Raw genomic sequence first — 15,672 nt, 5'->3', positions numbered from 1 at the left:
TTCTCTATAAGCCTCCAACTGTTCCAAAAGAATCAAGATCTAAATTAAAAAAATAGGTCACCATTGGAGGATTCTATGAACTAATTATTTTGAAAACTGTTAAGAGAAAGATTTGATGTCTTTCTAATACACACTGGACCCCTAGGGAATCAAATAACAGAGAGGAAGTTTCTCGTTATAGACATATTCCTGCTAATAAGGAAGGAATGATATGTCCATTTTGCAACACCTGATCAATAATCTATCTAGGTAATGAACATCAAAGGCTGCTCTATAAATACAAAAGTAAACACAACCAGGGCACCTGCGTGGCTCATTCATTAAGCATCTGCCTTCAGCTCAGGTCATGATCCCAGGGTCCTGGGATTGAGCCCCGCTTCTGGCTCCCTGCTCTGCAGGAGGCCTGCTTCTTCTCCCTTTCCCACTTCCCCTGCTTGTGTTCCTTCTCTCGTTCTCTCTATGTCAGATAAATAAATAAAATCTTAAAAAAAAAAAAAAGTAAACACAACCAGATGATCTATGCTATCTTGACCAAAAAAAAGAGACAAACCTGAGTCTGATAAAGCCTCTCTAGATCCAACTATCAATTTACAGAAAATACGGAGGACAGGAAAACATACTAAAAGGCATTATGGGGATACAATCAGCAAAATCCATAGGTGTAAAACTATAGGTCAAACCTATTTCTTTGATAAGTAAGCTTCAAGGGGAAAAAAGATGAAAGAAACTCTTTAGATTAAAAGACTTATGGGGCGCCTGGGTGGCTCAGTCATTAAGTGTCTGCCTTCGGCTCAGGTCATGATCTCAGGGTCCTGGGATGGAGCCCAGATCGAGCCCCTCATCGGGCTCCTGCTCGGCAGGAAGCCTGCTCGGCAGGAAGCCTGCTCCTCCCTCTCCCACTCCCCCTGCTTGTGTTCCCTCTCTCGCTGTCAAATAAATAAATAAAATCTTAAAAAAAAAAAAAGATTTACGAGTCAAATCAAATCTCAATGTGTGAACTTTATTTGGATCTTTGATTCATACAAACTCTAAATTTAAGAAAATTATTAACAGTTGAAAATCTGAACAATGACTGGATATTTGATGATAAAGAATTATTAAATTTGTATGTGTGATGATATTGTGGTTGTTTTTTTTTTAAAAAAAACTTAAAGAGCTTCACACTGTAATCTTTACAAATGAAATGAAAAAGTATCTGGGATTTAATTCAACATAAAATAGGAAAGGGGAAAAGGTGAGGGTTTAGGTGAAACAAGACAGGTCATTAGTAGATCACTGTTGAAACTGGACATTAGGTACATAGACCTATTACATTAATCTGTTTACTTTTTCACATGTTTGAAATCTTCCATAGTAAAATTAATTTTAAAAAATAAGCAACACACACACAAAATAAAACAAACAACGGGAAACAGTAATGAGTATTATTGTGAAACAAAACCTATGTGGTCTTTTTTATGATCTAGCTAATTGTGTAGGAATTCTTTTTGATCCCTGCTACTTTCTCAGTGTCCATGTCCATGCAATCACCAAATACTGTTCATTCTACTTCTAAACTAACACTTCTTTCGAACTAGTCGAAGCTAAATTTGGCCTTTGCTTAGTGCACTTCTACTTTTGCCTGCCTCCAAAACTGCAGCCAGAGTGGTTTTTTTAAAAACACAAATTTGATCATACCCATCTTTTGCTTAAAATCCACAAATGCTTCTCAGCGGTCATAGGATAACAGCTAGCATCGTCAATATGCACACACTTTATGGCCTTGCGGGATCTGTTCCGACCCTATGTACCTAACCAGCTCCATCTTGAGATGTTCTGCCTTTCTTACACTCCAGCTACTTCTTGAACTTGCCATACTCCTTCCCAACTCAGAGCATCGCACTTGCTCCTCCCTCTGCCTGGAATGCCGCCTTCCCCCAACATGCAGCCTCATCCTTCAGATATCGCCTTAAATGCTACTTTCTCAAGATAGCTTTCCAGTTATTTTTGGTCTAGGGGAGATCGAACTTCTCACAGATTCATAACAACTTGTCACAACTGAAATTTAAAAATTACTGAGGTTATTTATTTAATGTCTATCTTTCCTCCTCTAATACAATCTCAAAGAGAGAAGGAACTAGGTCTTACTATATCCCCAAAGCCTAGTATTTTTTCTGCACATAGCCTAAAAGGTCAATAAATCTCTACTAAAGTATAAATGACTGGTTTGATGAGTGAATAAATAAATGAATTTAAATATAATACTCGTCAAATCATGAAAGAGAATTACGTGCACCATAAGCATAATATTACACAGTTAACCTTAGTCGTGTTAGTCATATTCCTGACAAAAGATTTGCAAAGCTTCGATGTATATATATAGAAATAAACAAAAATAGGAAGTGAGAATGGCTACATTACAAATCCAAGCTACAGTCACTCACTGATACTCCAAAAGTACTTAACAACAAAGAAACAGGGACGTATCTTCATATACCATCCACCTTTCAAAGGAGGCAGACAGATATTCAAATAAAAGTGCTGATTCAAGTTCCAACTTTGTTATTCAGACAGAAAACTCAGATTCTCTCAAAGAGTAATAAAGACCATATATCCTAAAATTTTACATTTATATTCAATTATTTAAAACAGGCTACATACAGATTGCACACCGTCTCCTAACTCTTACAAAATGGGTGAATTTAACTAATCTATTCAAGTAAAATCAAAGATCTTCATAACTTTTAAAGTTAATTAATGAGAAAAAAACTACAAACTCCTGAACCAAAATTTTATTTTAAATTATTAGGCTTTCGTGCATATGAAATTTTTTTATAACATATGACATGGAAAGATGTTAGCACATTGAACAACAATAGAAAAAATTTTCATACAACTTGTAAATCACTAATATGTTTATTTCTCCAGTGAAATGAATGTAGTTTGCTTAAATCAACTTTGTCATGGAACATCAAGTACGTTTAAAATTTTTATATTATTCTTTAATAACTTCCTAATAAGGTTTTGAGTTTCTAGTTGACTTACACATAATATTTTTTTCAGTGTATTGAATACTGTAGTAACTTTTTGTCTCATTTCTGGTGGAACATGTCTAATATCTAAATATTCAGATAATTTAGATCTGGAATTGTACAGCATGTTAATAACAGTTTCAATGTCATCAATTCCACTACTGTTTCGTCCTGGTGGTAACAGCTGGGATTTATACATCTTTTGTAGTTTATGTTCCGCTGCTTCTGCTAAAGCAAGGCTCCGTTTTAGGTGCTCTCTAGAGGCTTGAATGTCCTCTCTGTATTCTGGCTTGAGGCTCTCAGCAAGAGGTACCTGTTGTACCTGTGAACGAATATCTGAAATTTTTTTCAAAATGTCTTCATTACTCAGAACCTGTGGGCGTTTTTCAAACGTTAGTGCATCCGATTTTTCCATTTCATTTTCACCCAAGAGCTGAGGAACATCTTCTAGTTCTGTGACCTTATCCACGTCAGTGCTCCAACCTGAAGAGGCAATAAATGGTTGGCCCGAGGTGACATCTGGACTTGGGGATGTCTCAGTAACGTTTGGCCATGGCTTTGGTGCCTCAGTTTGTGCCAGTTCTGGCTCTGGCTCTGGCTCTTTTACAATATATGGTTCATCTGTGTGCAACACAACAGAAACTTTATTTGGTTTAGTTGACCAGAATGCTGTACTTTGGGTAGTTTCCTTCTTCTCTACTTCCAGTGTGAAGCCTCCGGTAGGGGAAGCTGTGGGTTCTTCACTGATACGATTGATTAAAACACCATTTTCAGTGGAAAAGTCTCCATGTGTGATTATCTCCTTTAATCTTGATACTTTCGGTCCTATAGAATGAACATTATTTGGAGACTTTGATTTTTTCTCAGGACCTGGCTCCTTAGTAGGGACACTTAGTATTAGGTTCTGTAAAACTTCTACATAATGATTTAAGTTTTGTTCTTCATCAGGCGTCACAGTTATGCCTTAAAGGAAAAGAAAAATCAAACAGTAAGTAACACTTAATATTATATATGATATATTGACAGAATCTACTGACCTAATTTACTTCCTATGTTATCACTTAAAAGTTGAGATAAAGAACCAAGAAATAAAGCACTTTTGGCCCAGTCGATTTTCACCTAAATAAAAAAATATATATTTATTCAGATCCTTAACACATGAACAAGATTAGTGCAAAAGTTGCATATTAACACAATTCTCTATATTTTTTCGGTTTTACTCTCCCATATGATTCAGTAGGTAGCTTCTTAAGACAAAATTCTTGACCATATCCTCCACCACAGTGGTGTGCTGGAATTGGCTCATACTGGCTCACCAGAACCAATTATTCAATTTTTAGGAATTTTGTGAACCAAATGTTAAACATAGACATTATTAAAAATTATTTTAATTTGCAATTAAACAAATTGTATTCAAAATCCATCACTTCTTATTACTTTATGTCATTTTACTATTATCTATGGTCTTGAGGTTATTTACATCTAGTGTAGCTGTATGGTAGAAATGCTATGTGATGGTATACTAGTCTATATCTCTTTCTCTGTCCCTGTTCAGTAACATCAAATAAATAGCCTGAAATCAACTGTGATGGAAATATTTACGTCACATAAATGGGCAAGTGCTATAAATCTCGGCTTACCAGTCTCTCCAAAAAGCTAGTTGTTGAACGTTTACCAGTATACCATTGCCTTCAACCCAGCAAAGATCTAACTACAGCCTGTGGGTCATATCTGATGTAGAAATGTTAAGGTTCAGAGCAAACAGTCAAGAAAGAATTCTTGAGACAACTTTAGTGCAAAAAGGTGGTATTATTAAAGCAAGGGGACAGCACCCATGGGCAGAAAGAGCTGCACTGGGATTGTGAGGGGTGGCCCATTATATATTTTCAAGTTGGGAGGGGGGTTAGGGATAGCCTAGGTCTCTAAGGAATTTGGAAGCAAGGTTTCCAGGACCTTGAGGGGCTAACTATTGTTAGGAAAAGGTCATTTATCACCGTCTAGTAAAACCTTACTCATGAAACCCTTCAGATGTATATCACTGGGCCATCTGCTTGAAGGATGATTGCTAACATATATCATGGGGGTTATAGGAAAAGGAAGTTTCCAAAGGAATTTTTATATGTTAAAGGAGACTTACAGGATCCTGGTGGTTGGGATAATGTTACACTAAGATTGCCCTTTGCCCTTAGCAAAGTATCAACATCAAGGTAATTGAGTTCCTAGAGGAAGGTCACTCTGCCTGTATCAAGGACTTGTCAACTGGCAGCAAGTTGTAAGGAAATTTATTTTCTTTTGCTTTTGATTCCCACATTAATATCCACCTAATTGTTTTGTAAATAAAGTTGTATTGGAACCCAGCCAGTCTTGCCCATCTGTTTATGTATTATCTATGGCTGCTTTTGGTTGCAACAATAGAACTGAGTAGTTACAACAGAGACCACATGGGGTACAAAGCTGAAAATACTATCCGGCCCTTTACAGAAAAAGTTTGCCAACTCCTGGTCTAAACCATCAACACTTCACTCTTAAAACAAAATAGCAGTTCTATTTATACAGGTATTTTGCAGCATCTGAGTGGTTGGTGAAGCCTCTCATTTCCAACACAGAAAACAAAAAAGATTATTGAATAAGATATTCCGAAATTCTCCTCAGGTCCCCTACTCCTAAGATGGTTTTTAATATTAAGTGCTGGAATTTTGTACTACATGTCATTTTTTAAAAGATTTTATTTATTTATTTGAGAGGGAGAGAATGAGAGATAGAGAGCACGAGAGGGAAGAGGGTCAGAGGGAGAAGCAGACTCCCCGCTGAGCAGGGAGCCCGATGCGGCACTCGATTCCGGGACTCCAGGATCATGACCTGAGCCGAAGGCAGTCGCTTAACCAACTGAGCCACCCAGGCGCCCCTACATTTTGAAATGATTTTGCCACTATCAAGGATATAAATTGACTTAATTCAAGAAAGTAAGTCACTTTTTACCAAACTCTAATGCGTAACTCCTACCTAAATCCTCCCTCTGCAGGCAAAATGAAATTACAAACTTTATGTTCAGCAGGTACTTCTATTCAGCACTTTCACAAGCACAAAACGGTTAAAAATGCTTTATATTTAAATGTTTTTCCTCTCTTCCTTAAGTCTTGTTACAACTTAGAAAGGCCAGATGGATATTTAATCAAAATTGAAAGTATATTTCTAAATTAAAAACAAGTTTTTTAAGATTTTTTATTTATTTATTTGACAGAGAGAGACACAGAAAGAGAAGGAACACAAGCAGGGGGAGTGGGAGAGGGAGAAGCAGGCTCCCGCCGAGCAGGGAGCCCGATGCGGGGCTCGATCCCAGGACCCTGGGATCAGGACCTGCGCCGAAGGCAGATGCTTAACAACTGAGCCACCCAGGCGCCCCTAAAAACTTTCTTAATGAGAACAGTTTAGTAGGCAAAGTGATAATGGAAAGATACCAGACTTCTCTGGAGATCTAGATTCTAAAAGTACATTCTGCATTTTATGTTATGCTTAGAAAAGCCTTGCATACTTCAAGATCCATATGACAATGATAAGTGAAAAAAGGGAGATAGATTTTGATATCATCTCTGTAATAATTCTCATAAAATCGCTGACCCTGTATCATGCATTTTTGTCTGTGAATTGTGGATTTTAAAAAATGGACTAGAAGGTTAACATACCTAACGCTTGTGGGTTGTTGCCTATTTTGTGCCAGTCTCAGCCTATCCATAGTAAGGCTGCAGACTAGAAATGCCTGGTGGTGCTCACCTGGGCCCTGGAGTGAGCTGCCCACAGACATTTCCCCTTTCCAAATCAGTGTTATGACTGGACTGACCCTTGTGGTTCTTATTACGATTCCAAGACATCCTTCAGCAACAACCATCAGGAAACTTTGACAAAACAAAGGTTTATTACTTATAAGACCTGGAAATTACATAGTACACTTGGGGCCACACAGCGGGAGGTGGAGAGGGATGGAGAGAAAAAAACAGAGAGAGGGAGAGAAGGAGAGTGTGTGGGAGCCCAGGAAAGAAAGGGAGCCAGAGACAGTGCCAGAGAGTGGGGCGGGGCGGGGGGGGGGGGGGGGGGTAGAGGGCAAATGGGCCAGGGGTTCTCCTTTTATTGGGGTCAAATGTGGGGGCTCTAGGGCTCACTCTTTATTGATGAATTAAAACATAAGAGCATGAATTTGAAGCTCAGGCAGAGGAAAAAACAAATGACCCAAAAGGACAGTTATCAAAATCAATTAAGATCTGCAGAACAAAGGAGCCTCATTAGGGGCAGGTGGCCTGGCTCTTTATCTAGGCTTGTGGCTGGCACAGCGTATATTTAAGATAGCAATCTTTGAGATGGATGGCTCTTTGATATGGATGCCTCTACAATCAAAGCTTAAGTCTGGCACTTGGCATTACAAAAAAAGAAAAAAACCACAACTGTCCGAGTCTATACTACATTGTCTCCGAGGAGAGGAAATGGGACTGAAGTCAGGTCATTAAAGGGGACTTTACACTTACCCACATATAGTATTTTACTCTCTAAAAACACATAAGCGCACATACCCAATCATTCAATATAGCGAACCATTAAAACTCACATTTTAAAAAGGAAAATAACTTATTTATGTATTCTCATAGGCACGTAATGCGTTGTCCTGAATCTATAGTTTTCCTGGAGGAAAATATTAAGTAAAATGAATATGCAGCCTAGTGCAGTGAAAAAAAACCTTTTTTTATTCTGGTCCACCTTGTACCACTTTCTAAGCATCATGACCTTAGGCAATTACTTAATTTCTCTCAACATTTACTTAACTATAAAATTAAGTTACTCTATTTGTCCTTTTATCTCATAGAACCAAATAAATCAGATACTTGAAAAATGCTTTAAAAGCCCTAAAAAGGAAAATAAATAAATAAAGCTCTATAAAGATAATTGCTGACATTTCTCATCTTAAATTATAAAGTTAAATCCCTTAAAAAAAATACGCCTTGGATCCTATCTGTAAAAAACACTAGAAGCTTTTCTGCTAAAGACTGAAATAAGATCAGGATACTAATATCTCCATTATTATTTAACATCATGTCGGAGGTATTAGTCAATGTAATCAGACAATGGAAAATAACTGGAAGCATGAGAGTTGGGAAGAAAAAGTTTAAACTATGTTTATGTGTAGATGATATAATTAGCCATCTAGCAACACAAAAGCATTCCTTTGAGCGCCTGGGTGGCTCAGTTGGTTAAGCCACTGCCTTCGGCTCAGGTCATGATCCCGGAGTCCCGGGATCGAGTCCCGCATCGGGCTCCCCCTTCTCTGTGGGGAGCCTGCTTCTCCCTCTGCCTCTGCCTGCCACTCCCCCTGCTTGTGCTCACTCTGTCTCTCTCTCTCTCTGTCAAATAAATAAATAAAATATTAAAAAAAAAAAAACAAAAGCATTCCTTTGAAAAGCTACTACAAGGAGTAAGAGAATTTAGAAAAGTAGCAAGTTATAAAATCAACATACAAAAATCAGTATACCAATATAAACCAGTTAAAAGATAAAGAAGATTTTGATAACAAATAATGAAAGAAAATATCTAATCATAAATTTAAAAAGACATGTCCAAAATCTATAGGAGTAATTACATTAGGCTGAATATCGGCATCCAGATATCAGGTCCTAATCCCTGGAACCTATAACTACTACCTTATAAGAAAAAAGGTCTTTGCAGATGTGATTAAATTAAGGATCTTGACAGGGGGTTATCCTAGATTATCTGGGTAGACTCCAAATCCAATCACAAATGTTTTTATAAGAGAGAGACAAACAGAGATTGGTACACAGAAGAGGAAGGGGTAATATGGAGGAGGAGGCAAAGATTAGAATGAAGTGGCCATAAGACTTGGAATGCTGGCAGCTACCAGAAGCTAGAAGAGCCAATTAAAATATTGTCTCTTAGAGCTTGCAGAGGGAACACAGCTCTGCCTTACACCTTGATTTTGGCTCAGTGAAGCTGATTTTAGACTTATGGCCTCTAAAACTGTGAGAGAATAAATTTCTGTTATTTTTTGATACCAAGTTTATAGTAATTTGTTATAGCAGCCACAGAAAACTGATATAGGAATGTAACAAAATCTTCCAAAAAACATAATGTAAGCTTCAGCAAATGGAAAGATATACCATGTTCTTAGACAAGAAGATTCAATATCATAAAGATGCTTAGATGTCATATTCTCTCTGTTAATGTATACATTTAATATGCTCCTAACAAGATATCATTACTTGTTTTCTGGAGTTAGAAAAATGGATTATAGAGTTCATCTGGAAGGAAAAATGAGTAAGAATACTGGAAAAATAGAGGCTAGCCCCAATAAGATATTGAAATATATTATAAAGCCTCTATTGTAAAAATAGTATAGCATTGCACATGAATGTACAGATGAATGGAACAGAACAGAAAATACAGAAACAGACCCAACTGCATATGGAAAAATAGCTCTAAGTGAGGGAAGTTTCAATTTATAAACTTACCTAGCTAATAAATGAAGAAGCCACCTATAATTATGACATTTTGCAATGATTATCAATATCAAAGATATTTGTATTACAAAAAGATACACAATCAGACATTATGTATTTCCTGATGAAAGAACATAATAGCACCTATGAAGCAGTCTTGTAAAAATGGCCAAAACCTGAATCTAACAGGTCTCTCTAGATCTAACTAACAATATACTGAAAATACATGGGACAACAAAGGAAGATATAAACTAGACCATAGGGATATAATCAGCAAAATCTAGTCTATGGGAAACTATAGAACATCTGATCCAGTTTCAACAATTACATTGCAAGAACAAAAATAGAGATGAAGGAGGAATACATTAAAATGGAATTAAAAGATATATGAATTAAATGTATGAATCTTCTTTGAATCTCAATTCTACCAAACAAACTAGAAGAGAGAGAATCAGGGAAGTTTGAACATTGGCCAGATATTTGATAATCCTAAGGAATTATTATTTTTTAGGTGTGAAATTCACATTATTATTGTTTATTTATATTCTAGTGCTTCGTATTAAAATTTTTACTAATGAAATTATATGATGTATTAAATTTGCTTCTAAAAAATTCAAGTCTGAGAAGTTGGGGAGAGGGACCAGGAAGGTGAGGGGGAAAGGAATGTGGGTGGACATATCAATGAAACAAAATTAATTGTGGGTTAGTAGTTGAAGCTGGTTATAGATATATGGAGATTTATTATACCATTCTTTCTACTTGTGTATATATTTAAGTTTTTCCACAATAAATTTTTTTTTATATCGGTTTTGGAAAAATTTCAATTCTGGGCCACTATTCACATGCAAATCTAAAATCTGCAGCCAACAAAGGCTTAAATGCTTTTAAAAAGACATTGCCAGTAGATTGTAGGCTGCAAAACATTCCATTTAAAAAAAAATTTTTTTTTAAGATTTTATTTATTTGAGAGAGAGAGAGCAAGGGCAAGGGGGAGGGGGAGAGGGAGAGGGAGAAGCAGACTCCCCGCTGAGCAGGGAGCCCTATGTGGGACTTAATCCCAGGACCCTGGGATCCTGACCTGAGCCAAAGGCAGATGCTTAACTGACTGAGCCACCCAGGCACACTAAACATTCCATTTTTAATCATTTAACTTCTCCCTTCTCAAAGTAGTAAACAGGACATCCAGGTTACTGTTAGGTGAATTAGACTGTCAAAGGACAGGAAAAGGAGATCCTTACTGCCAGCTGATTCCTAAAAATAAATTGAAGTACTCATTATCCCTTTATACTATCACTTAGGCAACATTAAAAAACCTGTTCATGGCTGCCGAACAATACAGCACCCTATCTTCTACCTTGTTTTTCTTCTCTTCTTTGTGAACCCTTTGTCTCCGTATTGTTCTATTGTTAAATCTATCCTCTCGCCACACACTTCCCACCTCCTACTTTTGGCCCCTAAAACATCTACTTACTTCACTTCATACTGACTTCTCAGTTTCACTAATCAGGACTGCTCTTGCAAATCAATTTGATCTTTATACAAATGTTTGCAGGCAAGGTAGTAAAAGATAGTCAAGGCTCAAACATCCTGACTGGCCACTATGAAAACCTGCTTTCCCCATTCTTCAGAAGTTCCTAGAAAGATGAACAAAATTCAAATTCTTACGAAGACCAGACTACTCTGCTAGAAGTTGAGTTTTTACACATTGGATATGCATGGTTTACACTGGTGTGCTTTATAATATCCTCCTCTATCTTCTTTACCAGTTAGTGATCCAACCAAACATAGCAATGTCTCCGAATGTGGATAAGGTAAGAATCTCTTCCACCTTTAGAAACCATAATGCTGTTTTCCAGTGCCTCTAGTTAGCAGGATGGCTCCCTGCTAAGCAGACTTAAGGTTTAATAGGAATCACAGATACAGATGTCATAGTTGTGCTTGAGACTGTCTGCATTTTTCTTCTTGAAATAGTACAGTGAGAATTAGTCACATGACAGAAATAATAGGAAAGTAAACAAAATGGGAAAACAACTGTAGGAACAAAAGTGGCATGAAATCTGAAGGGGAAAATTGGAAGACAGTGATTGAAAAGACCATAATAGCGCTGACTGACTGAGCAATTGCTTTGTGCCAGGTGCTATACTAAGGGCTTTGAACGTGAGGAGTGTTTTTATACAGAGGAAAATAAGGACACTTAGAAAGGATAAGTAATTTGCCTAAGATTATATTTGATTTGTAGGTGGTAATAATGGCATTCAAACAGAGGCTGCCTTATTTCAAAGCAGGTACACATAACAACTACACAATGTTGTCATAAAAAGATGACACAAGGATGCTGGAAAAATAGAAGTATGATAATAAAATTGTCCTGGAAGAATTCAACTCTTGTAAATGCTAAAATACAATCAATCAATACATAAGTAAAATATACAAAATTTTGCTCTACTGTCAACTGGATGAAAATATATCCCTTTCATATATTAAGATGTATTTAGAAATATTTTTTAAACCTGATCCAAAAACCTTTTTTACTTTTTATTTTTAAATTTTTATTTAAATTCCAGTTAGTTAACATACAGTGTCACATTCGTTTCAGGTGTACAATACAGGGATTTGACACTTCCATACAACACCAGGTGCTCATCATGACAAAGCGCACTCCTTAATCCCCATCACCTATTTCACCAACCCCCCCACCCACCTTCCCTCTGGTAACCATCAGTTTGTTCTCTATAGTTTAGAATCTGTTTCTCAGTTTGCCTCTCTCTTTTTTCCCTTTGCTTGTTACTTAAATTCCACATATAAGTGAAATCATATGGTATTTGTCTTTCTCGGACTGATTTATTTCATTTAGCTCCATAACTACATACTGTCATTGCAAATGGTAAGATTTCATTCTTTTGTATAGCTGAGTAAAATTCCATTGTATACATATACCACATCTTCTTTATCCATTCATCAGTTGATGGACGCTTGGGCTGTTTCCATAATTTGGCTATTGTAGATAATGCTGCTATAAACATTAAGGTGCATGTACCCCTTTGAATTAGTATTTTTGTATTCTTTGGGTGAATACCTAGTAGTGCAATTGCTGGATCGTAGGGTAGTTCTTTTTTTAACTTTTTGAGGAACCTCCTCCATACTGTTTTCCACAGTGGTTGCACCATTTTGCAATCCCACCAACAGTGCAAGAGGATTCCCCTTTCTCCACATCCTTGCCAACACTGTCATATCTTGTGTTGATTTTAGCCACTCTGACAGATGTGAAGTGATATCTCATTGTAGTTTTGATTTGCATTTCCTTGATGATTAGTGATGATGAGCATCTTTTCATGTGTCTGCTGACCATCTGTATGTCTTCTTTGGTGTCTAAAATTGATCCAAATTTGGTATGTTTTTGTTACCACAAAGTATGGATAGCAAGTGACAGTCAATGACATATAAAAGAATACATTCACTTAACACAGAGGCAAAAAGTAAGTTAGTTTTGAGTTTATTTTGAGGAAAATAATAAAATCTGATTTAAAATGAGCAATGTAATAAAAAACTTAAATCAACAAACAATAGTTTCAAAATATACATTTCCTTCTCAAGAATGGCCAATTAAAGATGGAAGAAGAGAGTACAAGAAATAAAATAAAAGCCAGTTAACATGAAAAGTTGCTAAAGTTCACTGTTCATAAAAGAAATGCAAGTTAAAAACAATCTTTATTTTGTCAGTCAAGTAGGTAAAAAATTGTTCTAAAACAATAAAACCTAGGATTGGCATGTGTATAATTACTTCCTTAGTAAAAGAAGTAACTTCCTGGGACACCTGGGTGGCTCAGTCAGTTAAGCATCTGACTCTTGATCTCAGCTCAGGTCTCAGTCTCAGGGTCATGAGTTCAAGCCCCATGCTGGGCTCTGTGCTGGGTGTGGAGCCTCCTTAAAAAAAAAAAAAAAAAGTAACTTTTCTTCCTTTTTGATCCTCACATCCTTCATTAGTTTCTCACTAGCACACTGATCTTTTCTTTATAGAATTTAAGATAATCTTAACTATATATATTTGTTTAATGTTTTTTAACTACTACATACTGTAAGCTCTTTGAAAGCTGTGACCATGTCTGCTTTGTTCTCTATATCCCCTGTTCTACCCAGTGCCTAGAGCCATGGCAGACAGTCAAAAAGCATTTGTTAAGTGAATGACTGAATGAATAAACCAAATGCTGGCAGGTATGTAAATTAATTGTACCTCCACTAATTTATCTTAAGGAAATAATCACAGGTAAAAAAAAATTCTATAAAATTCTGTAAGAATGTTGTAGAGGAAAACTAAATGTCATGTTATGTCTAAAATAAATCTGCTCGTCTAAAGACTGTCTTTGTTTTGATTTGTTTTGATTTTGGGTTTGTTTAGTTTTTGGGCTTTTTGTTTGGTTCTATTTCTTAGCTAATAGTCCAATAATAATTAGTGAGAAAATCTGGGCATTAAAAAAAAGTTCTCTTATTTTAGGCTAAGAAGGCAGTTTTTATGTTTTTCTAAATTTCTAAGTCTGAAGTTTATCAACAACAACATCATAATTATTGTAGTTAAATAGCTCCAATTTTCAGAAAGCCCTGCACTTCTTCTAACTGGCCCTTCCTAAATAGCCTAATATAAAGTTAGATCACATAAATTAAACTAAATTTGTTTAAGTTCTGTTAATTTTCTTTTATTAGATTTTATCAATCTCTAAGGTAACATTGCATTAACGTAATTTTAAGTAAATTACAATCTTAGGGATTAAAAATCCCTAAGGGTTACTAGGATTAAAATACCTTTGTAACTTATCTATTACATATTTTAAAGCATACAATTCAACGGTATTTAGTATATTCACAGTTGTGCGACTATCACCAACCACGATCTAAGTTTAAAATAGTTTCATCATCCCCAAAATAAACCCATTCCCCAATTCCCTCAGCCCTAGGCAAATACTAAACTACCTTCTGTCTCTATGGATTTGCCTATTCTTGATGTTTTATATAAATTAAATCATACAATATGTGTTCTTTTGTGACTGGCTTCTTTCACTTAGCATAATGTTTTTAAAACTCATCCATATTGTAGCGTACATCAGTATTTCATTCCTTTTTATGGCCAAATAATATTCCATTGTATGGATATACCACCTTTCATTTATGAATTCATCAGTTGCTACACATTTGGCTTGTTTCTACTTTTTAGTGATAATGGTGATGCTGCTATGCTCATGTACAAGTTTTTGTGTGGATGTATGCTTTCATTTCTCTTGAACATATGTCTAGGAGTAGAATTACTAGGTCATATGATAATATTATGTTTAACCTTTAAGGAACTGCCGAAGCAGCTGCATTCCCATCAATATATGAGGGTTCCAATTTCTCCATATCATCCTAATACTTACCTGTCCTTTTGATTACAGCCATCCTTGTGGGTGTTAAGTCATAACTCATTATAGTTTCAACGTGTATTTCTCTAATAGCTAATAATACTGAACATCTTTTCACATGCCTGTTGGCCATCTGTGTATCTTCTTTGGAGAAATCTGTATTCTGATACTCTTCCCATTTTTTTAATTGGGTTTTCTTTATTATTGAGTTGTAAGTATTCTTTATATATTCTGGAGACCAGTCCTTTGTCATATGTATGACATATGTCAGATATGCCATATCTTTGTCATATATATGATTGAAAATATTTTCTCCTACTCGTTAGTTGTATTTTCATTTTCTTAAGGTTATCATTTGCAGCACAAAAGTTTTTAATTTTAATGTGGTTCAATTTATCTATTTTATTGAGGCTGCTTGTGCTTTTGATGTCACATCTAAGAAACTGTTGCCAAATCCAAGGGCACAAAGACTTACATCTATATTTTCATCTAAGAGTTCTAAGTTTTAGCTTTTACATTTAGATCTATGACCTAGCTTGAATTAACTTTTATATAAGGTTTGAGGTAAGGGTCCAACTTCATTCCTTTGCCTGGTGTCCCAGCACCATTTGCTGAAAAGACTGTTCTTTTCCCCACTGAATTGTCTTGGTATCCTTGTTGAAAATCAATTGACCAATAATATAAGAGGTCCTTTCTGGACTCTCGATTGAATTTCATTCATCTATGTCTATTCTTAGGCCAGTACTACACTGTCTTGATTACTGTAGTTGTATA

The 15,672-nt window shown here is 36.0% G+C and overlaps 1 protein-coding gene across 3 annotated transcripts in view; it reads right to left on the bottom strand.

The window, feature by feature from the left end:
- Positions 1–1,126: 1,126 nt before the first annotated feature.
- Positions 1,127–15,672, bottom strand: part of SPESP1 (sperm equatorial segment protein 1) — a 154,602-nt gene continuing 140,056 nt past the window's right edge. The window contains exons 1-2 of one of the 3 annotated variants that reach the window (XM_073877271.1): positions 12,585–12,708; positions 1,127–3,974 (exon numbers count right to left, since the gene is read on the bottom strand). In XM_073877271.1, coding sequence (XP_073733372.1) covers positions 2,941–3,974; positions 12,585–12,675 — 1,125 coding nt within the window. In that variant the 5' untranslated portion in view covers positions 12,676–12,708 and the 3' untranslated portion in view covers positions 1,127–2,940. Of the gene's footprint in view, positions 3,975–4,651; positions 4,712–12,584; positions 12,709–15,672 lie in introns of those variants that run through there. The other 2 variants (XR_012373688.1, XR_012373687.1) reach the window with 2 other exon arrangements.

Source organism: Callorhinus ursinus, unplaced genomic scaffold, assembly GCF_003265705.2.
Source record: "Callorhinus ursinus isolate GAN/ISIS: 27379988/994484 unplaced genomic scaffold, GSC_fseal_2.0 scaffold25, whole genome shotgun sequence".
Classification (NCBI taxonomy): Eukaryota; Metazoa; Chordata; class Mammalia; order Carnivora; family Otariidae; genus Callorhinus; species Callorhinus ursinus.
Note: the sequence above shows the minus strand (reverse complement) of the source record. Positions and strands in the feature narration are given on the sequence as shown.